The 27822-nt window shown below is 34.6% G+C and overlaps 1 protein-coding gene across 2 annotated transcripts in view; it reads left to right on the plus strand.

The window, feature by feature from the left end:
* Window positions 1–27822, plus strand: part of LOC124359085 (growth hormone secretagogue receptor type 1-like) — a 459143-nt gene that overhangs the window by 220988 nt on the left and 210333 nt on the right. For both annotated transcript variants that reach the window (XM_046811520.1, XM_046811519.1), the window contains exon 5: window positions 26056–26970. In XM_046811520.1, coding sequence (XP_046667476.1) covers window positions 26601–26970 — 370 coding nt within the window. In that variant the 5' untranslated portion in view covers window positions 26056–26600. The remainder of the gene's footprint in view (window positions 1–26055; window positions 26971–27822) is intronic.

The raw sequence follows: 27822 nt of genomic DNA on the forward strand, positions 1-27822 counted from the left end.
TTGCTGGTGAATGGTTTGAAACGATAATAGAATTTTGGATTTTACATCGTTATATGTTACAAAATAGAACAGTAGTGTTCATTTTTTACATATAGTTAGAGATATAATTATGGTTAAATAGAATGTCTATAGAGACTTGACTAATGTGACCTTAGATTCCACTAAAAGTTTTAATAACGTTGTTTTGTTTTGCCTGAAAGTACTTAAATATTCTCAATTAACTTGTACACAACAAGAGACGTCTTCAGAGTTTATTATGGTTAGAAGCCCATAAGCGATATTGTAAATTTAAGAGACAATGTCAGTACAATTATATTAATATCTATTTCAGAGCCCAGTACTGCAGAAAACTTTTTTCTCTGCCCCTCAATACATCTTTATCACTGCTCTTTCTAAGGTTGAATCATTTTTCAGAGCAACAAGAATACACGGCTATCTACACTGAGTCCACTTATTGAGAACATTTTGAAATTACTACTGGGTTAAATTAAATCAAATTTGCACTTCCTACAAATATGAAATATATAACTTGGTCAAAAACAGCTTTCAATCAATTTTAAATAAAAATTTAAAAGAATGTCAGGTAAATTAACATCATAATGAAGGACGGCATAATGCTTGTAAGTTGATTTGTTCAATAGTCTAATGGCTGGGACGTCACGGCTGATTGATACTGATTACATCAGCGGAGGGGGTGGATGGTGGAGGAGGAGATGATGGGTGGAGATGGAGTGGGAGTTGGATGAGAAGGCGAGAGGAATAACCGTTGTCTTTAAAGGCTCTCGAAATTGACTTGGGTCATTTCAATTCACTTTCAGTCTCATCGTCAATCTTTCCTCCCGACAATATATCCAAAGTGATTTTGCCAAATGTTCCGTGAAAGACCTCCCTTAATATAGAGCTACACGCTTTCCTATCCTTGTGGTTATTGTAAAAGCACTAATTGTCGTGTATTTGAAGAATAAAAAACACGAAAGTAATCTAGAATGCTTTTCAAAGTTAAACTGTTGTCTGAAAGCTTCTTCAAATTCTTGTAAAAGTGTACATTGATTAAACCTTTAACGTGCGTGAAGTATTTCCTATAAACACTACGACATTGAGGAAATTTCTAGTTACATAAGAAAAAATGTATTAATATTATTATGAGACTTATATTATTATAATGTATACTTAAATTATGAGACAAACCTGATTATCTTCAACATTCTGAATTTTTAAAGAAAGGGCCAAAACTAAGAGATGCCGTACATTTTTGTGGAGTCTAAGTAAGTGTAAAGTTCGAAAATTTGTTTTTTTAATACATTATTAATATTCATATAACTTAATGGAGTTATTTTTATAAATTTAGACAAAAAAGATTAAAAGAAAAGACGATTAAAATTTTTAATAGTGACATAGAAAAATAGTATGTTACTTTTACACGCTGCTCTCACTGTGACGCACCTTTAAAGAAATAAAAAGAGAACATGAGTAAAAATAGCATTACATGTGTTAGTAATCAACAACACATAACTAACACAAGAGCACATTCTCGAACTAAAGTCGAGTGGGAAGAATCTGAGACGAGAAGTAAGTGGCCTCAAAAGGATACTGAATATTCATTTGAGGACGAGGCACTGCTACTGGTCGGCAGATGATGACGAAACGATCTGTGTCAGTAGATTTCGTACGAGAATGAAGCACAGCCGAAATACTAGTCAGAAGTGTCCAGTAAACTTGTTAGAGGAATTTATGTATTTAATATAAACTTTTATTCAATCATTGTATAATTGAAATGGATTTGCCATACTAAAAGATAAACTTAAACCTTGTTATTGTTGACGAATACGAGAAACTTCATGCAACTGCCAGTTCACCGTATCGTCTTGCGATAAACTGAATACTCTTAAACAGAGTATTGTCTTATTAAATCCGATATTCAGTGTTTTAGTTCCAACAATAACTTTTCATCTGTCCACATTATCTATTTGACGCTTGACTCTTTGTGAATTCCAGACTTTTTTTCTTCTGGCAGTAACACCTGTTGCTCCTGTGGGCCATATCTCAGATGTACAAATGAGTGGAAGTGACTGTCCATTAAACAAAAAGAAAAGAGCATACATAACAATCATTCAAGTAACGAATGTAGCTTGTACGTATATATTCGATTTATCTCATTTCAGGTATTAAGATTTTGTCTTGGTATTGAGGGCAATTTCTTGATGAATTTCAAAAATATTACGTTACGGCAAGCAGAAACAGATAACAGAGTGCTGAAGAATATTGCTATGAAATTACAAAGGGCACCCCCAAAGGGCGGTTGTTACAGTTCTCAATTTTCAACTTAACCCAATCAATGATCATTCCCCATATTATATACCTAGTGTGAAAGACTCAGATTAAATCAATAAAACAATTTATATGATGCTTTTGATGTAACTGAAACAGTCCACTGTTAGACGCTATTACTGTGCTCTTGAAGTTAATAGAGAAAATAATAAATTGATGTTAATCACTATTACAGCTTGAAGTAGCATAAAATTTGAAAAATGCACAACAGTCTTATACTTTAGCTATACCTATTTTTAATAAAACATGTAATTAGAATTGGAAAGGCCAGTTTTAATAAAAAGTAAATATGAAGAAAAGATCTGATTCAGTGCCAAAGAAACTAGTATTTAGTAATGCAAATGTGCTAAAACAGCCAAATGGGTTGATGTTTATAAAACTTATTCACATAGCTAGGCTGTTCATGTTGTGACAGTGGCAGCTACAGGATAGAATTGGCACTACAAACATAAGCCGTTATCATCATCTGGCAGAATTAATGGTGCCCTACAATGACATTACTTCGTCCAAAATAAACACTCTTTAACCAGTCTCATTCGTTTTCCATACTTTAGAATTTAACACTGAACTTTAACAAGTTCTCAACATTTAAGCATCTTATAACTATAATATTTTATATGGAGATAAAATGAAAAGTAATTCCTAAAATAAAAATTTCGACTGTCCATTTCAATGTTTTCTCTAAAGAACGTTATGTTTTAAAGTATGAAATATCCATTTTCCTCAACTTGAATCAGAATTACCACGGAGGCAGCTTACAATGGGTCTGTCCTGTGAGGTGAAATTATGAGTTAGAAAAAGTTTGCAATAGGTTTCGGAGTCAACTTCAAGTGTGATCCTTTACTTTCTCTGTTGTCGTCCAAAGGTCCAACTGCTTTATTAACAATTATTTATTCCTATCATTAGAACATATGTTATAGTTATATGTTTTCATAATGTAAAGGAAAAAGTTAGTAAGTAAACTTTTATACAAGATGAAGAGAACATTGCTTAGCCTTTAATTTATTATAAATATAATAAGTTAAAGGTTAAGCAATTAAAGGTTAAGACCTTTAAGGTTAAAGGTTAATTAAAGGTCTTTAATTCATTAGACACTTTTCCTCGGTTTACTGCCACTGTATATTAAGGAGGAAGCTACCATATAATCGAGCATTAGATAAAAATTAAAAAATAGGATTAAGAAATGTATAAGATTATATTTTGAACTGGACAATAATATAAGTTACAATCCTACAAATACAGTTTTTTGTTTAATTCACTTTGTAAAGTTATTTTTCAACTCTGACGAAAATTATTTGAAAATGTCGGATTTTATTTTCGGCTTAGCCTTGGTTTCAAGTAGCTTATTTCATCGTAAAATAATGAAATTACTGTAAAATAGTTAATGTTAATTCCACAATATATGTTTATTCTTTTTATTATTAGTATGAGAAGAATTACAGCCCCTGGTATTAAACATTTATTAACTGTACATTATACGTGTCGTGTTGGTGTTATGCCATCTTCATAGTTTAAAAGTTACCTTAACCAAACTAATAAATAAATATCTACATATGGGACATTTAAATGCATGTTAAATGTATATTTATTGACACGTTTGTCAATTTAAACAGGTTTTTATATTAATTTTCAATATTTTCACAAGCTATATTTTTCAATATCTATAGTTACTGAATTATTAATCTGATTTTGTATAGTCTTCTAATATTAATTATTCTTGGTATATCGTAATTGAAATTTCATGTAGCTTTGTGTTTCGTTGACATTTCTGCAGAGTAAGTCTGAAGTAAGGAAGTGGTAGTCGTTTTATAAGGTTGGTATTTCAACCTTTTAGGCTATTTCCAGAACATTTGCTTTTTCTTCTTTTAAGTACATGTATGTTTGTATAGATCCTTAAGATATAAGCTAGATCTTTGAAATTTTCACTGCTTGATCTTAACAGTATTTTTTAAGTTTGTGAGTATGCTTAACGCTCAAGGGTTTACAACAAAAACTATGTTTTCTCCTTAATATTCTTTTATTTTTAACTTTTAAAACAAGTTATTACAGCCATATATTTTACAACAAATTAAAATATTTAAATATCAATACGGTTGCAAATACAAATTTCAAAGGTTCTACAGTCTTGAATAAACGGCAAAAAACAAATGTTACTTAAACTTTTCTAAATGGTTTTATATCGAGAAAGTATAAAAATGTTATTTTTACTATATTATTTTTAAACTTTACCAACTAGGAACAAATAATATAAAATTTTTAGTAATAAAAACTTATTTTTGCAACAGGTGGATCCCAGAGTTTCCAATATTGTCCCTCGTTGTCATGTTACAGGAGATTATATATGGTGTCTCATATTTTAAATAATACTTTTAAAATCCACTACAACCAATACATAAAGTTTTATTTTGTTGCATTTTTTTTCTTAAATACAATCTTTTAGGTCGACAAGAAAGGATATTTTAGAAACTTCAAAATAAATTATCATTAAATAAACTCAACTAACACATTAAAAAAACTCGTATTGATTAATGATCAAAATCTTTGTTACAATGCAAAGTAAAACTTCGTTCCACTTGTATTTTCTTATCCGATAAGAGTCTCGACACAAGGCAATCGCCTACGAAGATATTGCTACTTTGTCTTTGATACAGCCTCCACCAATTCCTGCCCGTTGTTCCCTCAGCAAAGAATTTACGGAATGCTTTTATCTCACTTAACATACGGCCAGCAATATTTTGCCTTTCAATGCAATGTATCGTGCCGTATTTTTTATATTCGTAATATAAGATCAGCTGGTTCTGGTTCTTCTTTCATTGTTTAAAAATAGTTAATCTGTCTTTATGAACGGTTTTGAAAAAATAGATGGTGTTACACAATATTACCATTCTGTATAACATTCTATTATTTCTATTTCGTTTATTCCCGTTTTTATGTTTTTAGAAAAAACTTTTACTAATACAAATTATTTTAATTTTTTTGTAGTTTTAATAGTATTTTTTCTAAAGATAAACTAAGTTCGCCGTTTCTATCAATTAAATAATACTGTACAAATATGTTTTAAATCATTATTGGCGATGTTATTTAAAAACAAAACATTATAGAAGAATTTCTTTTTCCTGACAAGAATACAGTTTTCACAAGCCTTGAGCCGGGGTAGGTAGAGATAACTTATCAGCTGTCCAGTGACCTACTTACGCAGATACTGCATTGTTGTGCCACCCATAGATAAGATTGCAGTGGCACCGTCAAGTGTTCCTGATCAACTAATCAACGTCGCGTCAGTGATTGATTTTACAACACGTGCGGTTACGTCTTACAAGTCTCAAATTGTAGTTAAGCGTAATAAATTTTGATACAAATTATTTAATAGCCTACAAACCGTGTTTTCGAAATGAGTGAATAGTAAACAGTAAATGTACAGCTTTGCTAGTGAAGGAAGGAAATTGCAATGACTTAAAAATATTACTTCTCTTTGAAAATACAGCTAGAAAAGCACACACTCACAACCATAAGATTGAGCCAGGTATAATAACACTTACCTTCTTTTATTAACTATTCCTTTTCTTATTTGTCTTTTTCATGACTAAAAAGTAAATATAAAAATTCCGTTTGTGGAATTGATCAGAATTTTTGAGTATGTACTGTGCTACATGTGTCTGGTGGTATATGGACTTCAGAAAACGTAGAAAAGACCCGGAGTTACAGGGAGTAGATTAAGCTCCTCTTTCTGTCCTTAATGAAAAATTATTAATATGGCAGCATTGTGGTAAAAACTGGTTCGTATATTAATGAGTGATGCGAGAACTGCTAACTATTTTTAGATAGAGAACACTTCTCAAGGAAATAACTGAAGATAATGGAAAAGTGGAAACTTTACTGTGACAATGCCAGCTCATGTTGCAAACAGCTAAGACGTTGGAAGCGATTTGGAAGACGATGTCTAACGACGATTTCATCGACTTGTTCCTGGAGTGGCAGAAACGATAGAACAAGTGCATTTCACTCAAAGGAGAGTGTATAGAAGGAGACATAAGAGTAAGTGGTTAGTTTTCACGAATAAATGTTTTACAGGATCAATCTGTCTTTATTAAACAACTCTCATACTTATCTAACAACAATATGAGGCTACATAAGAGTCAACAACGTGTGTTTGTATCAATAAAATTTAAGCGTGGAATTAATAAAAAATTATATGTTAAGCTTAGAAATAATATAAAATCAATTGTAAATAATACTTTGGCAACTTTAGAGCCCTAAATGGGCTGCCCAGAAGTATATCATGATTTTTACTTGATTTTATGAATTTTGGTAATGTGAGAGTAACAGAATAATGTTGTGGAACGTACTACATAATTAACTTGTTTCTAAGTATTCCAGTGCCTTTCAAAATGTGTTACTTTTTTGTTACCGTACAGTTGTAACAGAAGTGCGCAGTCGTTTTATAGTGCGTATTCAATATTACTATAATTTAATCATACTACAAAAAGATGAGAATAGTGACAGAACCACTGCTCTCTCATTAGAACCAGTTAGAGCAGTTTTGTTCTCTGTTCAGTTGGAAGGTTGACGTCCACAGATGGCAATAAAACAGAAGTTATAACAAAAACAAGTTGCGGCAGGATAAGCGAACCGCGACTAAGTAATTGAGCAGAAGAACAGTAAACTGAGATATGCAAATTTCATTTGCATTGAACGAAACATATCAGTAAAAAACAATAGTGATTTGCATACATAACAGAAGCCGCTGAGGCTGAGTAGACTGATATAGTCCCGACCCGGAGCGGTGGAACTGCAGGGTGACTTTATAGACCTGCAGGAAGAAATTAAAATAAATGGCAAACGTAAATACAACGGCAATGTTTGGAGGTTGCCATCGATAAACCGGTTGTGATCCGCTGATCCTCCATAGTAGTAACTGTCTCTGTGTGGTATGTACAATTCAGTAAATGTAAACTGTCGGTAATGTACACCAGTAAGTGCCCTAAGAGAACCAGTACGTGCGAAATGACCTAAGCATATCGGTAACTGCTAACCGTATATTTTACACTTAAATGATAATCGTATTGAGTAAATGATTACTAATATGAGCACGCCAATTAATGATACTGCTAACAGTACTGACAATTATAAACAGATGAAGTAGGAGTCTCATTGTCTCATCAGGTGCACAATTGAGTGGACTACGATGTTCTGACACGATCTCTAAGTACGATGGGGCAACGGAATTAAAGCGATGGAGAAATTCAATATTCAATTTGAATCAACCCTTCCTACCATAGCTACGTTATGTGTATGAGCACGTTGAGAATAAGATGTCCGGATACTATTAATGTTCTATCAACCAATTATCTTGTTCGTCAATTTTCCCATTTTGTAAGTTCCTGTTGATGTTGGTGTCACTATATACTTTAATACGATAACCGAATATAACTATGAATTGCATATAAGATATCGTCAGCCGTCGAGTGGATTTACAAATAGACCATGCGTCCTAAGCTTACAGGCCGCAACATCGTTTTTGCTGCTATCACCAGTAAAATGTTATCACTAACATTTATCAGGAAGAATTTTTTATACTGTGTATACACGCAAAGTAATGAGGCTAAAAAGGCAGATAACTACGACGTACGGCACTTGATTGTCAATTTTAACGGTGAATTTCGATGGCAAAGACCTGTTGGGATGTCGGGCGGTAGTTCGTGACTATAGTACGGTGTGTAGTGTGTGTGTTGTGGCGGTCGCGCCGGTGTTCTGTGATGGTTCAGTCATCCTTCCTCCACCCTCTACTGCACCAGTCAATGCGTTTACATCAAACAGTTGATTATTGTGAGGTTAAGATATTGTAAAATTATAATCAGTCTAACCGCGATGGTGTAAAAGTGATTTAAAAATGTAGTAGCACACGTTTTGTTAATGTTTCATTAGTGATTGATGAAAGGTTTTTTTTTCGCTAGTAACACTAGTGTGACTGTAAACTATTATAAAACATTTGCAGTAGAACTGCAGCAGAATAATCAAACATGAGTAACAAATTACATACTTCCAGTAAATACTACAAACGTAAGTTGAAAAAACCTTAGGACGATGCTCATTGAAAATCTGTAAAAAATACTGTTAAGTTAAATACGTCCTTAAAAAACGTTATCTGTTTTACAAATTAATGATCCTAAAAATACTGTATTAGATTTACTACTAGACTCTAAAAGGTAATATTATAAAAAGTACCCACGACACTAGTCAAAAATATCGCATTGTAACTATTCCCAATGTAAGCGTACTTCTCCAGATACGACCAGGATTTCCGACAAAACTGTGTTATTTACTCGTTTACAAAGTAGGAAACTACGAAAAAGAGAATGGTTAATGTATTCAAATAACAAAGGATGTTTTTATTGACTAGAGTTGTTCACGTAATTAAGTTTCTTAGTGCTCGTGGATTTACTTTTCTGGGATGTGAAAACAAGATACTTGGATATTTACAACGGTTAAAGGTTTCTCATGTTGATACTTGAATACGTACGATGACTTTTTAAAAAGCCGTATAAGAAATTATGGCAATCCTAACTAGGGAAGTTTGTCAATAACATTAATGAGTTTATTGAAATAACTATAATAAGATTGTTTCAAAAGTTGTCAAACGTTAAAAGAATTCAAATACTATTCAATCAGTGTCGATTCAAACTCCGACGTAACACCAGGAACAATTTAATTAAAACTTATTGTTCGCTATGTCTTAAGTAATGACTGTGCTGTGATTCGTTGTGATTTTAAGGATGGAAAATCACACTGGTGCTGAAATGGCAGACCTTGTCTTGAAAACGCTTTCATCACTGGACATTTCTAGTGGAAATATGAATGGTCAGTCATATGATTGCTACAAATATGTCAAGGCCGTATTCCCGATCGCAAGCCCAATCATAACTCACAACCCTTTGGCATATTATCTACAGTGTTTGGCACACTCCTTGAATATGGTGGCTACACGGGCAGCTGTCTTCAAGTAACTAATCATTTTATATTAAATGTAAGAGTTTATGTTTTTTTAGCACATATATATTAAGATAGCCGGTGATCAAGACTACGATAAAAGATAGTAAATCAGGGAAAAGCTACTATCTTAGAAGATATTTAAGGGGATGACCTATTCACTACTGAAAAATGACCAATTTTGACACAAAAATTTAAATTAACTATTATATTTATTTTAATACTATGGCTTATAAGAAAGCTTAAAAACATAACATTTACTATAATATAACTTTTCTTCACTGTGAAAAAAAATATTTGAAGAGGAGCACGCACACCTACTTTTGGTCTAGTCAGCCAGTGCCATAACCAGACTCCAGCCATCCTTTATTTAGTGATAATATAGCAAATATAGCCTTTTCTCTTTCTTGTTAGTGGTTTATTAGGCCTACATATGTCTTCAATATATAAATATACCATTCACCGACTACAAGTACCAGTATGGTAAGTTACTTTCATCTATAGCTACTAAATAGCTTGTGTAAACTTCAAACGCTGATTCCCGCAGATTTAAAATTTTTAAATTTTCACACAAAAGTTCTTATAACTTTTTAACTATTAAAGCTAAAGCAGTGAAACTTTTACTACATATTATTATGTATAATGTTGTAAAACTTTTTGTGCATGGATATTATTATAAGTTGAACAAAGGTTTAAATAAAAAATAAATAAAAACACTATTTATAAAAAATGTTTTAAAATGTTTTGTAAAGCCATAATTTAAAACTATTTCAGAAATAAACTTGAGCATGCACAAAAACTTAATACTTGTAATGTTATTAAAAATGAGATAGTTAACAATAATACTGGTTCATTAGTTACAAAGTTATAAGACATTCAAAATCCTATGTATCTTTCTAAAAAAGGACTCAAAAATTCCCAAAGGAGGTAAATATATATATATATATATATATATATATATATATATATATATGTGTGTATATTTAAATATAACAGTGGCAATTATTATTCTAGGACCAAAGGAACCCAAATATATGCATATTATAATCATTAAACATGTTTTAAAGAAAAGCACTAGTTTCAGTAGGGAATCCCCTTAATGTAAAGTTAGAATCCAGGTTCACAGAAAAGGTCTGAGTACATTTTTATAATTAGGAACAGTTTTACTACTTGTGTTTCAGTGTGATTTACTGGAACGCTTTAATACAGTATGAAAAATTATGCAAAAATTAACACTGGCCTTCGATATATCTTCAATTTATACAGATCCCCCAAATATTATGTACAAGGCTTACGAGAAAGGTTTGATCACTATAAGAAAACTGAGGTGGAGCTGTACAAAAGTAAGGCTGCCGCCTATGGAACTTGACATTTATAGTACAAGCAAAGGAAAAAACTTTTCAAGACTAATTAAGGAGTTAATAGTGATATCCCCAGAAAGGAGATGATTTTTAATACGTTTTATGTCATAATCGACAACATTTTTTAGATTTCGAGCTCAATGAAGGATTTAATGTATTATAAATACAGTTTACTTGGACGAATGAAGACATTGGGAATAGAGCTTCCATTTCAATACAAAATTATGCCGCTAGCTGTAAATGTATATACAGACTGAGTTTTATGTCCTGGCACACCTGGATATAATTTAAACGGCCCGAGATATATATGTGAAACCTTGACCCTACCTATTATAACATATTTTTTTAATTTTTCAAGTTGTTGAAAATTTTGCCCCCCTTTTCTAAAGGGGAGTAAAGGGGGGCAACTAAACATTTTCAAATACAAACCCCTATCATGTGACCGCTCATTTTAAAGCGAATAAAAAAAGAAATCCAATAATGCAAACTAGAGGTCTCTACGTTTATTTTAACAGATTTTATGACAAATTTACAATTGAGGGGTAAAGGGGGGCAACTAAAAATTTTCAAACACAAAGCCCTATCATGTGACCCCTCATTTTAAAGGGAATAAAAAAGAAATCCAATAATGCAAACTAGAGATATCTACGTTTATTTTAACAGATTTTATGACAAATTTACAATAATAATATCAGTAACTGTCTTGTTCTATTTATCGTAATATGAGTCAACACTAACGCAAATTCTAAAAACAGTTACCTGTTTTAATGTAGCAGGTGTTCAAACTGTTCACCTTCGGCTGTTTGACAGTGTGCTAGACGTGTGTAAAAACTTCAGACGTGGTAGGGGTTTGTATTTGAAAATGTTTAGTTGCCCCCCTTTACCCCCCTTTAGAAAAGTATATCCAGTCGTATATCCAGGTGTGCCAGGACATAAAACTCACTCTGTATACACTATAGGCCGTTTAAGCTCACTCCTAATATATTTATGGTGTTAACATTAAGTCTGACTTATTGTCATGGCAAAAAATATATACATATTCAGGTCTCATAAGCCTACTTCAGTTAAAAGGGCCTACTTCCGGTTTTTAAAATCTTCTTTCAGTCTAAGAAACGTTCAGTGGCATACTTGAGTTTACCCTGTTGTCCTGCAGGTACATGTACAAGGTGTTTGAAAAGTCTGGGTACGGCTTAATATTTTACAAACCATAGCAGATAACATCTATAAACTTTGCACAGTGTCATATGGCTATGTAAACTATTTTTCCTTGCTATTACCATGACATGCCAACCATGGGGGGACGGCCCACAGAGAAAAACATGAAAATCTTAAATTAAAGCATAGGTCGAGTGATAACCCATTTGAAAGAGCTCACTTAGTAGAGTTGAATTCCGCAAACCGCATCTAAAAAGGTTTATCCAATCAAAAATGGCGGGTTGTTTTAGGTACACATTGGGAAGTACATTATGCGCTGCCATTTCTGACTAGATCGTCGTATTCTGCAGCGGCAGGTGGCGTTTCACTCTACTAACCGATGTGTTTTCACTGACTTTTTTTAATTAGCAAATTATGTCATAAATTTATAACACAATAAATAAACCTAAAATGAATTCGTCGTCTTTGTGTTTATGAATTAATTAAGTTCTACCATTGTTGTTTGTTGGTGAAGTAGTTAACCTACCACTTCATTTTGGAATTAAATGTATTTGTTATTTTTTATAAATACTAATGAGTGAAACCATGGGTATGGTTTGTAAAATATTAAGCCGTACCCAGACTTTTCAAACATCTTGTATACTTAGGACTAAGAAGCTGCTAATGTCAAAAACATGTACTGCCGCAAGTACTGGGGAAATATTTACTAACTTTATGCAACATTACAAAATAATAGTTCATAATAGGTTTTGAGTTATTGGAGTCTTGTTGATTTTCGGACTGCAGCCTGGGAAAGAATAGCTCATAGAGACATGCTCATTCCTCTGCATTTCCTCAAGTTGATGGTACAAATTTCAAAATCACAATGTCAAGGAAGCCAACCAGTTTTGAGTACCTTATATTAAATATTCACACCTTTGCTCATTAAGGTTGGTTTAATAACAGTGTTTTAATTTTATTTCAAAAAAAATCTTTGAACACAGTATTTCCAATACATTAGATGTTTTAGTTCGTCACTGGCACAATCTGGAACAATAATTATAGAATATATTTGTCTTTTGTACTTACATTACACTTTTGATCAAGCACTGACTATTTAATATTCAGCTAAAACACAGAAAAAGGTTTATAAGTGTCAACAGCTGTTTAGTGGCAGTTACATTTGGATTATAAAATATAAATATTATCATTATTATTATAAAATTCTAAAGTGTTCCGAAAAACTGTACCGTTGTCTCTCCACATAAACCTTCCTTGGACTTCATAAATAGTTAAAACTCATATATTGTATGTTTATTCATATACTGAAGGCAGTCAATTTATCACATAACACAAGACTAACACCTTAGTTACTGTCAAGCTACATACTTTGTAATGTTCCCTTCATTGCGGTTTCATTTAGATAACACTGATAAAACTCCCTGTCTTTCCTTGACAGTTTACAAATATTTCATGACAAAGCTATTCTTAATTACATACAAAATCTTTTCTTTCAACAAGTCAGTCTATGAAGACTTTTCAGTGAGGGACTCATTGATTGTTGTACCATAAACAAATGGTAATGTCAATTATACTTCTTTATATAAAAAGGAAAATGAAGATCTAGGCTATAATTAGGTCATGTACAATAATTAATTAAAATATTCACATAGACATGGTTATGGTGTCGATAAAACATGAAATGGTTAAAGCCACGAAAGTTTGTACCAATGTTACTCAGTCATTAATATAGGTCACGCTAGACGAGACGGCTCGGAGACGGTGTTTGGGTAAGTAATAGGACTAGAGGAGCGCGGAATGTGGAGCTAGCCAGAGTCAATAAATGTGAGGTAAGCTATTGTCAGCTAGCATTGAGTCACCACACACTATTCCATTACGCAACGACTGTTTACTTCTAACTCCACACTGATTGGAGTTACTCAAACTCTACAGGTTGGTCTACTCAAACGTCTTGATTGGAGAAGATTATTCAAATATTTCAACAGATCACTGGTTAGGCTATATTTGTCAATATGAATCAGCTCTTAAGAATTTTTGGACGAACTTTTCATATTTTTTTAAATCTATAGATGCTCTTTTCAAAATGTTTTCTTAATAACAATTATTCTCCGCACATGTTTTTATTAGTTTCCAGTTTCAAGCAAAGGCCACAAAATATCAAAAGTTGATTTTTGCAGATTTTACTGTAGCGTTCATGAGAATTGGTACCTCTGTGAATTAAACACTTATTCGTTCTGTTTCCATTTACGTTGGAGCGCTGTAAGAAACCAAAGACAAATTCTTTTACTGTAGCAATTTCATATGACCATGTTTCCAAGAGATTATAATTAACTATTATATTATTTTCCATATTATAAAGGATTTTTCTGAACTACGGTTTGACTAGTAACACTACTATAGATTAGAATTTTAATGTCATCTTCTGGTGTCGGTGTCAATAAATATAAAGCGAGAATCATTCATAGTCGTCAAATGTTACGAACATAGCACAAATACAACGAATAGATCAATAATAACGAGAAATACAACATTTTATAGGCATATCACATACGAATATTAAACATGATATAACATCACGGCCGGCAGAAGACAGAACAATTTTCTACCTTGTACATAAGAAATAATATTGCTTTTTAAGTTCAAATGTGTTGTTCGATCTTAATTGAAAAATAATCAAACTGAATAGACAAAATTTGTGAATTCTGGATTACGAACGTTATCTGGAATAATAGAATCAAAACGATGTTAACGGTATAAGACGCATACGTTTAAATAGCTCTCATCTTTATTTAGCAGAGATAGTATAAACCATTTCCTTTTCAATTATGGAGTCGACTATTGATTTGCCAAATCTCAAGGCTAGCTATGATTTCAAGTCAGAGAGAGATAATGACCCCATATATATATATATATATATATATATATATATATATATATATATATATATATATATATTCACTTCGAGTGTATAAAAGCAGAATTGCTCTGTTATATCAATTATTAAACTTCTTGATACAAAGTTCCTTTAATATTTCGGCTTTTTGCCGTTTTCAAAAAGGTATAATACAAAATAACAATACAGCAACAAAATTTACAAAAGTAAATAAATAAAAACTGACATAAATAAATAAACAAGAATTTTTGAACATGTGGTTAACACCAAAGAGAAATAAATAATATCATGAACAGAGAATAAATTTAGAAAAATAATTTAGAAAAAATAATATATAATAAAAACAATTGATCATTTCATCTTTTATTCAGACCAAAGGGTACTTTTGATTTTAATATTAACTGATGTGCCTGTTCTAAATTTTCTAAGTCAATTTTGTTTCTATCTTCGGGTACTTTGCAAATACCTGTCAGTGCAAACATTGTTCAAAATTTTGTTGGTGGCCTAATGCGTGTTGTGAAACCAATTTTTCATCCTGTTTTTTAGACGAACAACGATGATTATTCATTCTTATGTGCAATGGATTTGTTGTCAATCCAACATAATCCATTGCACAATTTTTACATGTTAATTGGTAAATTACATTTTTACTTTTGCAATTAATTTCTCCTCTAATAGGGTAAGTTTTCTTTGTATTACTACTGGTGAAAAAATTGGACGATTTTATAATTTTGCAAGTATTACATCGTTTGTCTTTACAGGGTTGACACTTAAAATTTTTCTTCTTTTCTGAATTTTGAATGTCAGTAGGTGGCAATTTGGGCCGTACCAGAAGATTTTTTAGGTTAGTATTTCTACGAAACACTAGCCTGGGTGGTTTTGAAAATAAGTTTTTAGTAATTGGTGAAGATTCAAGAATTTTGTGTGCCGTTCTTAGAATATTGTTTGTTTTATATAAACCAGGAAAATATTTTGTTATAAATTTTACGTCATCATTCTTTTGGGTTTTATGAACATTAGAGTGTTTAATTTGATTATTTATAAATTTTGAAGGATATTTTCTTTTGACAAATGCATTTCCAAGTTTTTCTAGATAATTTTGAAAATCTGCACTATCAGTACATAATTTTTTGGCCCTAACTGACAAACCCTTTGGTACTGATTTTTTGACATGTACAGGATGGCAGCTGTTGAAATGTAGGTAATCCATTGTGTTACTGTCTGTAATATGAATTTTTGTTTTGAGACATCCAGATTTAATAAAAACATCTACATCCAAGAATGTTATGATTTCTTTAGAAAATTTCCAGGTAAATTTCAAAATCGAGAATTTGTTTATTTGTTTATATATATATACTTATATATATATATTTATACGTATTGTCTGGAAGCAATCATTTCGCATGTCCTTACAAAATTGCATTCATACATAGTGGGTGGCACCGGCTCTTGACACTGTGTAACTTTATTAAATACGCAATTTCATCTGCAGACTTGAAATTTTCCCTTGCGATTTGCAATTTTTACGGCACTGTAAAAAATACTTAAACATTTCATACTTTATAGAATCAAACATTTGGTACAGAATTCTTATTTATTTATTTAGGTTGAAATGCTTGATGAAGCCATTGCTTAACACGTGTTGCCCTTTAATAGCTCACATTTTAGAGTGAGATACAACAGGGAAGCACATGTTATGCATACTACTATGCCCATACTGCTACATTTGGCTGTACGGGTTCAACAACTGATATTCTAGCTAGTTCAGTGTGATAAATTATAAATATCCCTCAGAAAAATTGAGTATAATTTTCATTAGTTTAATAAATATCTTTCTCGGTTTTTATAATTTTTGTGAGGTAATTAAAAAAGGACTTAATCACATTTCCTCTTTTAAATTAACTATAAATAACTATATTTGAGTTTTGATATTAAAACTAATTTAGAGGATTTTTTAAGGAAAAACATTAAATTGTAATTGTTTCTATGATTAAAAAAATCGATGTTATCCTATTTATCAGTGCAGTAGAAAATATCTGATCGCTTTAAAAGAATATGTTTTGTGAATAATTCAACCGCTACGGTTGAAGGAAATTTGACAATGTTGTGGGGCTAGACACTTGGATGAATAAACATGTGATGAAGCAAAATCTGTAACTATCAATTAAGACATTCTACTAAGTATATCCAAATCAAATTCTCTGTATGCACCGAAAAGAGTGATGTGATTAACGCTGACTCTATATTATCAGTTGATTAAAGGGCATATATGTATTCAAAAATGTTTTGAAACCGATGTGCGACCGGGAAAGACTGATTAAAAATAATTCATCGAAATAAAAATAATGTTCGACAATTAATCGCTATTCGCCAAATTAACAATTGTTTATCACGGAAATAAAATGTCAAGAAATAGCGAAAATGACTACAATGTGCGATTCGAATTGACTTATCTTTTTCAGACGGTAACGTTTCAAAACAACTAACACCGACGAAGTCACAATTGTTACCTGTAGCGGCAAACTTATGTATGGAAAACTTTTATAAGTTCACAGTGTAAGGGACAAAAGAAGGCGAAAATATATGCTACGTTACTTACATGATGTATGAGCAATTTAGCCTCACGGTAATAAAAGTTTGTATATGAATTCCTACCAAATATAAATGCCACACATTACAATTACTATTTAGGTTATAACCATAGGATTTTTATAATTTTTGACGTGATAACAACGAGCAATTAGACAGGAGTATAGGCGATTCTATGAACAGGACACCCACAGGAATTATTCGCATCGTACTTCTCACATCATCATGTGGAATAAAATAATAATGTTCTTTTCGAAATGTTAGAAAAAGATTAATGAAATACGGAGAAAAGGATATTATTCAAAATATTAAACAACTAATATATTATATAAATAAATAATCCACTTGAAAAACATTATACAATGAAGAAGTACGCGACACCACGTCGCACAACAGGCTTCGCTGTATTACGTTGCTAATTTCCAATCTATAGCTCCTACATTATCAAGAAATCCTGTTCACAGATAGACGGACAGACAGTCATACAGAAAGGAAATGTTTCCAACCTCCGCTCCCTGCCCCGCTAGACAAAATAAAACTTGCAGCCTCCAAAGTGGCAGCCTTCAGCGACGCGCAGTGAAATTCTATTGCTGGACAAGAAACATCATAGAACTAACCCATGTCTATGTAGAAATGATGTCTCTTGAAAATTTCAAGTCTGCAGATGAAATCAATCTGAAGAGTTTTGCTACAAGATCATACATTCATTCAGATTTTTATAGTCTACACACTAAGTCAACAAAAGATTATGTATGTTTTGGCGTAGTTGGGCTATATCATATTAATATACTACATGCTAAAATCCCTGCTACTTTTTCTTTGACATCATGGTTACCACTAAGACTATTGTTTAAATATTCGCTAACGTTCAACCAAATCCCATGGAGTGACATGCCCTACATTGAACTCAATTTTCCTTAAATAGAAATGAAGCTTCGTGAAAATGTCAAGACTATCGATCAGTTCGTATTGGATATGTGATGCGAACAAACATACAGCTGATAGTCAGACAGAAATGAAACTTTTCCGCCCCACAAGTGCCTTCGCTAACGCTTAGTTTTGAATGATAACGTGTCGTGTGTAGTCCAATTTTGGATGAAATCAAATTGGAAACCTCCATAACTGGTACATCTGCCGTACACACAATAAACCTTCTTAAAATACTAAAGCTTTGAATTCAGTAAAGGACATTTTTCCACAGTGTACGCCTGGAGTCTATGGAATTTATTTTAGTGGTGGCTCAGTCTACAATTAGGAAACAAAACGTGTAATATTTATACATGATTGGCCACATCGGCCATACAAAACATCAGGATACTGGAAAACAGTAACTATACCACACATTTAATAGAATTTAGGAAAATAGTACAGTACAAAAAAAGCTTACGGTACACAATATCCAGATGTGACAAAACAAACCTTAGAAATAATCAATACCTCTAATTACGTTTACAATGTTTCGAGGGAGTGTGAAAGATCATATAATAAATGATGCATCATCTTCCAGCAAGTTTTATAGTCAAAGCCACTGGATGCAGAAAATTTAGAAATGCTTCAAAATAATAAGTGATTACTAACTTATTACAAAATATATAATTGATAGGGGAACTCGTTCCAACAGTGACCTACGATATTTAACACGACACATTTATACATGCAAACATAGGTCTACATAATGTCTTTAGGTCTATGCCTAAGATATTTGAACAAATTAATAGCAGTCAATATGAACCTCAAATTCCTTTCTTCTACAAAGCTTTTGCTACATTATTTGGGTTCATCTCCGAGTTATCTATTAATCTACAACTCAGATGGAAAGTGGTCAAGGTATCGCATTGATGCCAACATGATCACCAGAATAAAAAGCTTTGAGGCCATGGCAAGAACGTTTAAAGGTCGGATGTCTTAAACAGTTTATGAGTTATAATGCTGCAGTGTATCACCTTGTTCTATGATGTAAGCTAAATCCACACTTGAGAAATGGTGATTGTGTAGCACTGAGCCAGAATGATCACCAGACCAAAAAGCTTTGTGGCTACGACAAAAACGGTCAGGTCTGAATTATTAAACAGCCTATGAGTTATAATGAGTGCTGCAGTGTATCACTGTGTTCCATGATGAAAGCTAAATCCACACATGAGAAATGATGATAGTGTAGCACTGTGAGCCAGATTGATCACCGAACCAAACATTCTTTGAGCGCCGACAGGTACGGTCAGATCTGAGATATTAAACAGCCTATGAGTTATAATGCGGGCTGCAGTGTGTATCACTGTGTTCCATGATGAAAGCTAAGTTCCCCCACACATGAGAAATGATGATAGTGTTAGCACTGAGCCAGGAGTGATCACCGATACCAAACACTTTTGAGCGCCCGACAGGTACGGTCAGATCTGAGAAATTAAACAGCATATTATGAAGTTCATAATGAGTGCTGCAAGTGTATCACTGTGTTTCCATGATGAAAGCTAACAACTTCCACACATGGAGAAATGATGATAGTGTAAGCACTGAGCCAGAATTGATCACCGAAACCAAACATCTTTGAGCGCCAGACAGGTACGGTCAGATCTGAGATATTAAACAAGCATATGATGTTATAATGAGTGCTGCAGTGTATCAAACACTGTGTTTCCATGATGAAAGCTACATCCACACACATGAGAAATGATGATAGTGTAGCATGAGCCAGAATTGGTTCACCCGAACCAAACATCTTTGAGCTCGCCGACTGGTAACGGTCAAGATCTGATGGATATTTAAACAGCCTATGAGTTATATAATGCGTGCTGCAGTGGTATCACTGTTGTTCCATGATGGAAGTAAGTCCACACTGAGAAATTTGGATGATAGTGTAGCAACTGTAGCCAGATTGATCACCGAACCAAACTTCTTTGAGCGCGCCGACAGGTACGGTCAGAATCTGAGATATTAACACAGCCTATGAAGTTATAATGCGTGCAGGCTGCAGTGTATCACTGTGTTCCATGATGAAAGCTAAGTCCCACACATGAGAAATGATTGATAGTGTAGCACTGAAGCCAGTCTTGGATCACCGAACCCTAACATCTTGAGGCGCCGACAGGTACGGTCAGATTCTGGAGATATTAAACAGCCTATGAGTTATTAATGCGTGCGTGCCAGTGTATCACTGTGGTTGCCATGATGAAACGCTAAATCCACACCATGAGAAATGGTGGATGGTGTATAGCTCACTGAGTTCCCAGAATTGATCACCGAACCAAAAACGCTGTTGTGGCCACGTCAGGAAGCGGCCATGTGTAAGATATTAAACTGCCTATGAGTTATTAATGCGCTGTGCTGCAGATGTATCACTGTGTTTCCCATGATGAAAGCTAAGTCCACACATTGAGAAATGATTGATAGTGTAGCACTGAGCCAGATTGATCACCGAACAAACATCTTTGAGCGCCCGGACAGGTTACGGTCAGATCTGAGATATTAAACAGCATAATGAGTTCATTAATGCGTGCTCGACAGTGTATCATCTCGTTGTTCCATGATGAGAGCTAAGTCCCACCACATGAGAAATGATAGATAGTTGTCGCACTGAGCCAGATTGATCACCGAAAACCAAACATCATTGAGCGCCGACAGGTACGGTCAGATCTGAGATATTAAACAGCATATGAGTTTATAATGGCGTGCTGCTGTGTATCACTGTGGTTCCATGATGAAAGTCTAAGTCCACAACATGAGAAAATGATGATAGTGGTAGCACTGAGCCAGATTGATTCACCGAACCAAACATCATTTGTGAGCGCCGACAGGTACGGTCAGATCTGAGATATTAAACAGCCTATGAGTTATAATGCGTGCTGCAGGCAGTGTATCACTTGTGTTCCAATGATGGAAAAGCTAAGTCCACTCATGGAGAAAATGATGTTAGTGTAGCACTGAGCAGATTGATCACCGATACACAAACATCTTTGAGGCGACAGGTAACGGGTCAGATCTTGAGATATTAAACAGCCTCTGAGTTATAATGCGTGCTGCAGTGTATCACTGGTGTTCCATGAAATGAAAAGGCGTAAGGTCCCACACATGAGAAATGATGAATTAGTGTAGCACTGAGCCAGATTGATCACCGAAACCAAACATCTTTGAGCGCCGACAGGTTACGTTCAGATCTGAGATATTAAACAGCCTCTGAGTTATAATGCGTCCTGCAGTGTATCACTGTGTTTCCAATGATGAAAGCTAAGTCCCACCCATGAGAAATGAATGATAGTTGTAGCACTGAGCCAATGATGGATCACCGATCCAAACATCTTTGAGCGCCGACAGGTACGGTCAGTCTCTGAGAATATTAAAAAGCATATGAGTTATGAATGAGTAGCTTGCAGTGTATCACTGTGTGCCATGATGAAAGCTAAATCCACACATGAGAAAATTGATGGATATGTTGTAGCCACTGAATCCAGATTGATCACCGAACCAAACCATCTTTGTGCGCCGACCAGGTACGGTCATAAGATCTGTGGATATTAAACAGCCTATGTGTTATAATGCTGTGCTTGCTGTGTATCCCTGTGTTCCATGATTGAAAGCTAAATCCACACCTGAGAAATGGTGATTGGTGTGAGCACTGAGTCCAGAAATGATCACCGACCAAAAAAGCTTTGTGGCCACGTCCAGGAACGGCCAATGTTGTAAGATATTAAACAGCCTATGAGTTATAATTGGCGTGCTGCAGTGTATCACTGTGTTCCATGATGAAAGCTAAGTCACAAACATGAGAAATGTTTTGATAGTGTAGCACTGAGCCAGCTTTGTATCACGAACAAACATCTTTGAGCGCCGACAGGTACGGTCAGATCTGAGATATTAAAACAGCAATATGAGTTTATATATGCGTGCTGCAGTGTATCACTGTGTTCCATGATGAAAGCTAAGTCCACCACATGAGAAATGATGATAGTGTAGTGCACTGAGCCAGATTGATCACCGAAACCTAAACATCTTTGAGAGCGCCGACAGGTACGGGTCAGATCTGAGAATATTAAACAGCCTATGAGTGTTATAATGCTGTGCTGCAGTTGTATCACTGAGTTCCATGATTGAAAGCTAAAGTCCACACATTGGAGAAATGGATGATAAGTGTAGCACTGAGCCAGATTGATCACCGAACCAAACATCTTTGAGCGCCGACAGGTACGGTCAAGATCTGAGAAGATATTAAACAGCCTATGAGTTATAATGCGTGCTTGCAGATGTATCACTGTGTTTTCCATGATGAAAGCTAAGTCCACACATGAGAAAATGTTTATTGATTGTTGTAGCAACTGAGCCAGATTGATCACCGAACCAACACATCAGTTGTGAGCGCCGACAGGTTACGGTCAGATCTGAGATATTAAACAGCATATTGAGTTTATAAATGCGTGCTGCAGTGTAATCACTGTGTTTTCCATGATGAAAGCTAAATCCACACCTGAGAAATGGTGATGGTGTAGCACTGAGTCCAGAATGATCACCGAACCAAAAAGCTTTGTGGCCACGTCAGGAACGGCCATGTGTAAGATATTAAACAGCCTATGAGTTATAATGCGTGCTGCAGTGTATCACTGTGTTCCATGATGAAAGCTAAATCCACACCTGAGAAATGGTGATGGTGTAGCACTGAGCCCAGAATTAATACCGAACCAAAACGCTTTGTGGCCACGACAGGAACGGCCATGTGTAAGATATTAAACAGCCTATGAGTTATAATGCATGCTGCAGTGTATCACTGAGTTCCATGATGAAAGCTAAATCCACACTTGAGAAATGGTGATGGTGTAGCACTGAGCCAGAATGATCTCCGAACCAAAAAGCTTTGTGGCCACGACAGGAACGGCCAAAGCTCTGAGATATTAAACAGCCTATGAGTTATAATGCGTGCTTCAGTGTATCACCGGTATATAAAGCATGCCTGCGCGTGCCATTAGCCTCGTGGCCGAGGGCCAGTATTGTCCAGCGACCGCCGTCTCTGTCCCTCTAAATCACGCCTAATTGTGTTACCGTGGTAACGGCCAACTACAGCTCTATTTATTTATATCAAGTCAGCTGTTTCTAGTTACCATCAGCAGCTGTCGTTCTTCCCGCCAACCGGTTGTCTGTCTCCTGAACTAAACAGCTGCTGCTGTCGAGTAACGTGTCAACGACCACCGAGTATATCACCTCAGTCGGCGAGTTTATAACCTCATAGCTCTGTCAAATATCTGTTTTATTCTGATCTTGAAGAAACAAAAATTAGAGCATTGTCCTTGAGTTTAGGAACATAGCTGGATACAACTGTAGATCACTCGTTGAAGCAACATAAAACAGCTCATCATTCAGCAGACGTACAAAAACAACATAAATAACAAAAACTCGCAGACTATAATTTTATTAAACAGCATCTATTGATAATAATGTAACACGACACCTCCAAGTTCAACGAGTATTCTTATTCAGCGACATCTAACCATCAGCAGCAACATGGCCTGTGCTGCACATCCTGCAGTCAGTGTCGTGCACCACCCTGCTGTTTGCGAAAGGTAGACAAGAAAACTTCCTATAATGGGAGCTTCCGTAGGGTCATATATTCAAATATTGAGTTTTCGTTCTTAATGTAATACTCACTATAATATTACTAGATAGTATGAGGGTACTAGATAGATTCTAGTCTGTGAGAAGTTCGTTGCACGTGCTCTGTTTTAAATCTAAGACAAAATAATCTCAAGTTGTTTGCACCACTTCGGCGAAACCACTTGCGTCCCTTATTACAGACAGATAGGTACAGCGTTCGAACCGTTAATAATCAAACGACAATAGTGACTAGATGTACAAGAGCTGTTTCCTCTCTTGTATGATTGATCCTTTTCAGTTTAGATAAATCTAAAATATAATTAACTAACTTATGGAAATACATCTTTCTCTCAGATTACCAGCCTCCTATAATGGAGTATGGAATAATAAATTGAATGTGCTATTTACTTTAATATAAATTGTCAAGTAAAAAGTTCCTTTAAACGTGTGAGTAAAATACAACTTTAAGTAGCCTTTAATATTTCTTTCACTGTGACTTGCTCTTGATACCTGCTAATGATATATACGTATACATTTGTATTATTTTTTTTGAAATAATAGATTCTTCTGATTTGATTATCATCAAATTGTTGCAATCAGTGTTGTAAGATGAGTTTAGAATGTAGGTTTACACAGCGATTTGTCTCCACTAGCAGTGGTCACTGGACTATTTATCACAGAGGGCGACCACTATCCTGCGGTCAATTTGTAGTCATTGTGGCCACATGATTCACGACCATTCGTTCTTGTTATCAATCGCTCCGTGGTCGCATAAACCGCATCCAAACGACCTACAGCCGGTACCGCGCGCGGCGCCACGTGCGGTTTGGTCTTTACCGCTGTTAGCTGAAACGTTGACAATACAGTGTTTTGGAAAATTCTGTGCCAGTTGCGACAATGCAACAATTTTTCCCGACCAGCGTGGAGGAAACGATACTAGAAATTGCGCATTGACAAATATCTTTCAGTCAACAACAAAAACGATTCACAGAGATGACTTTCATAGTAATTATTACAATTAGTGTGAAGAGTGAGTGTACAATTCACATTAGTGTACATTTCAGGCTAGCTTTAGTAAAAACTTAATTGTTGAAGATAAATATTGTGAAAGTATAAAAGTACTGATAGCCTGTATTAAACTGAAAAAGGACATTTTGAGGACTGGTTGCTTCCATTTTCGCGTTTGCAAAACAATACAATATACTTTTATTGCCAAAAACAATTTTAACATTGCATAGCATGCGTCACATAATACTAACTGTATATTCATTAAAATAATAAAATGTGTTTTGCTAACGATTTAATTTTTAAAATATCGTAAATAATATCGATTTTATATAAAATTAATATATCATAAAAATAACTTTAGATGTCAACGCCCCTGTACTATCGCACATTGAAACTAGTGAGATGGTCCATGAATTCACAAACGGTATAAAATGAATGAGACACTAAAAATTGACGCAATGTACTTTTAAACCGATTTGAAACCGAAAACTTAACCAAAGACCATGGAAAAGTAAATAAAAACCAAAGGTGTGAATAAGAACCACCAGTTAAGCGTTATAAGTAAAAGGCTATGTATCAAAGCCATTGTGTGAATAAAAGTCCAACAAAGAATAAATAACAAAACTAATAAAAGAAGTATGATTTTACTAAATAGATATTTATTATTATTACTTTCCTAGTGATATACTCCTAACACAATAGTTTTTAAGGAGAGGACAAAGGCCTGTACGAGTATCATATCAAACAGAATATGAGGAGAGTCGTATAGTACAAGGATAACAGTAACGATGAAAAGAACAATGGTCACAAACAGAATTTGAACCTGCCCAAAGTTTGACTGATTTGGTTAATTAAATATAATGGATTCAAAATTTCAATTAATATAAATTTGGTATTTTATATTTTTTTTACTAAGACAAAGAACCTCATAGTTATTTGAAATAGAGTTCAGTATATTTAAATTTCACAATTTACTTGCCTTGATAATTATTAAAATCAAAATTCAATCAATCTACAACTTCAGTGTATTTTAAAAAGTTTCTTTTAGTTTTATTGTGTAAGAGATGCAAGGTATCTACTTTGCTCTACTTGAGCTTCCATTTAACATAAGTACATTGAATAAAAACTAGGTTCTCTAACACAGGGTTATGTTTGTTCCAGATAGACGATATGACAAGGGAGACGGGGCTGCCCGAGTGAGCCTGTGGACCCTGGCGCCGCGATGCGCCGCCCCCAGACCCAGACGCCCCTGACTCAGCCCGTGGCTCAGGCGGTGACCTCCCGTAGGCTCATGCTCGTCTCAGTGCTCATGTCGCAAGTGACGTAGTGGCGTAAGGATTCTCGCCAATTAATGCGAACTCACGACCGCAGATCACTCGATCGATTCTCCTAGTCATTTGATGCGTTCTGTTCTCAGTGTGTTTGTTGTCTCGTTAGACACACTTCCTCTCCAGTAGTACGGCGATAGTCTAGCAGAGTTAACCGTATTTTTATACTATTTCATCCCGAGATAGCTGTACTTGATGCTTTTTAAACATTCCTGTCTCTTCGGTTCATAATACTGCACTCCTCTCGTAGTTCTCTGTATCGACCGCGAATTTATCGCGTCTTACCACAAATCAATCGGCTGTGATAGATCCACAAACTTATAATTAGATCATACGCGGACGGCGTCGGAGACTTGAAAATCAGCAACAACCTCACTTATGATTTCTTCGCTGGTAGCAGGTCCAGAAAACAATACCACTTATCCGTACTTCTTCACCAACAGCAGTGTCGGGCCGGTCACCACCCCCTCGAACGCCACCAATGGCTCCGACTTCGAGAGCCCCGTCTTCCCCGCGTACATTCGCACTACTTCCATCATTTTCTGTGTCATCATCCTCGGCATCGGCGTGATCGGCAACGTGATGGTGCCCCTGGTCATCCTGAAGTCCAAGGACATGCGTAACTCCACCAACATCTTCCTCATGAACCTGAGCATCGCTGATCTCATGGTCCTCCTCGTCTGCACACCCACCGTCCTTGTCGAGGTCAACTCCAAGCCGGAGACCTGGGTTTTGGGAAAGGAGATGTGTGAGTACAAATTTGCCCGGTACTCACAGTACTAGTAGTAGTTTATTATTATGCTATTAATTTAAGGGGAAATTATCTTCCTTTCAGGTAGTGATTTTAGTTTTGAGTTTAGGGTTAAAATTACATTTATCACTTTATCACTATTCATCTTTGCTCTTTCAAGAATTTCTCTATTCTCTACCCTGTAATTTCTCATCGGATATGGATTAAAGAAATTGACGTCTTGTAATTTCTTCTCTTGATACAGCCCTAATCAGACATGCTTGTATTATGTATAATAGCAAAAAAGTAATTAAATTACTACAAGCTTTCTTAATACAGCAAGGTACTTTTATGAGGGTGTTCACGCCATTTCCTTTTATTCACACGTACGAAAGTATTACTGCTTCGAAAGATAGCAATGATTAAAAACTGAAATCTAGCAAAATAAGTTTTTTATATTGCATTCATAATATGTAGGCCTACATTAAAACTCTACCGATTAGAATGTTCTGTATTTATAATCCTTATATACATACACCAGTGACACCGTTCTTAAACCATTTTCTTATCAAATGTCTGCTTGTGTAAACTATTATTAAAATAAATACTTACACTGCAATTTCCATTGTACTTATCACCAGATTAGTTAGAATTGAAAATTGAAATTGCGCAAAACATTTCAAGTACATTAATGTTCCTTAAATAGACTCTGGTTTCTCAGTAATTGTACGCAATTTGTAACTATTAGCCCACGGCCATTAACACAGGAATTGGCAATGGTGGTATGCTTTCATATCCAGGAGTAAAATAAAAATAGAATTTTTCCAAAATATTCTTATGATTTGTTGAGCATGAAGTAAAATTTACGAC

This window comes from Homalodisca vitripennis, chromosome 4, assembly GCF_021130785.1.
Source record: "Homalodisca vitripennis isolate AUS2020 chromosome 4, UT_GWSS_2.1, whole genome shotgun sequence".
Classification (NCBI taxonomy): Eukaryota; Metazoa; Arthropoda; class Insecta; order Hemiptera; family Cicadellidae; genus Homalodisca; species Homalodisca vitripennis.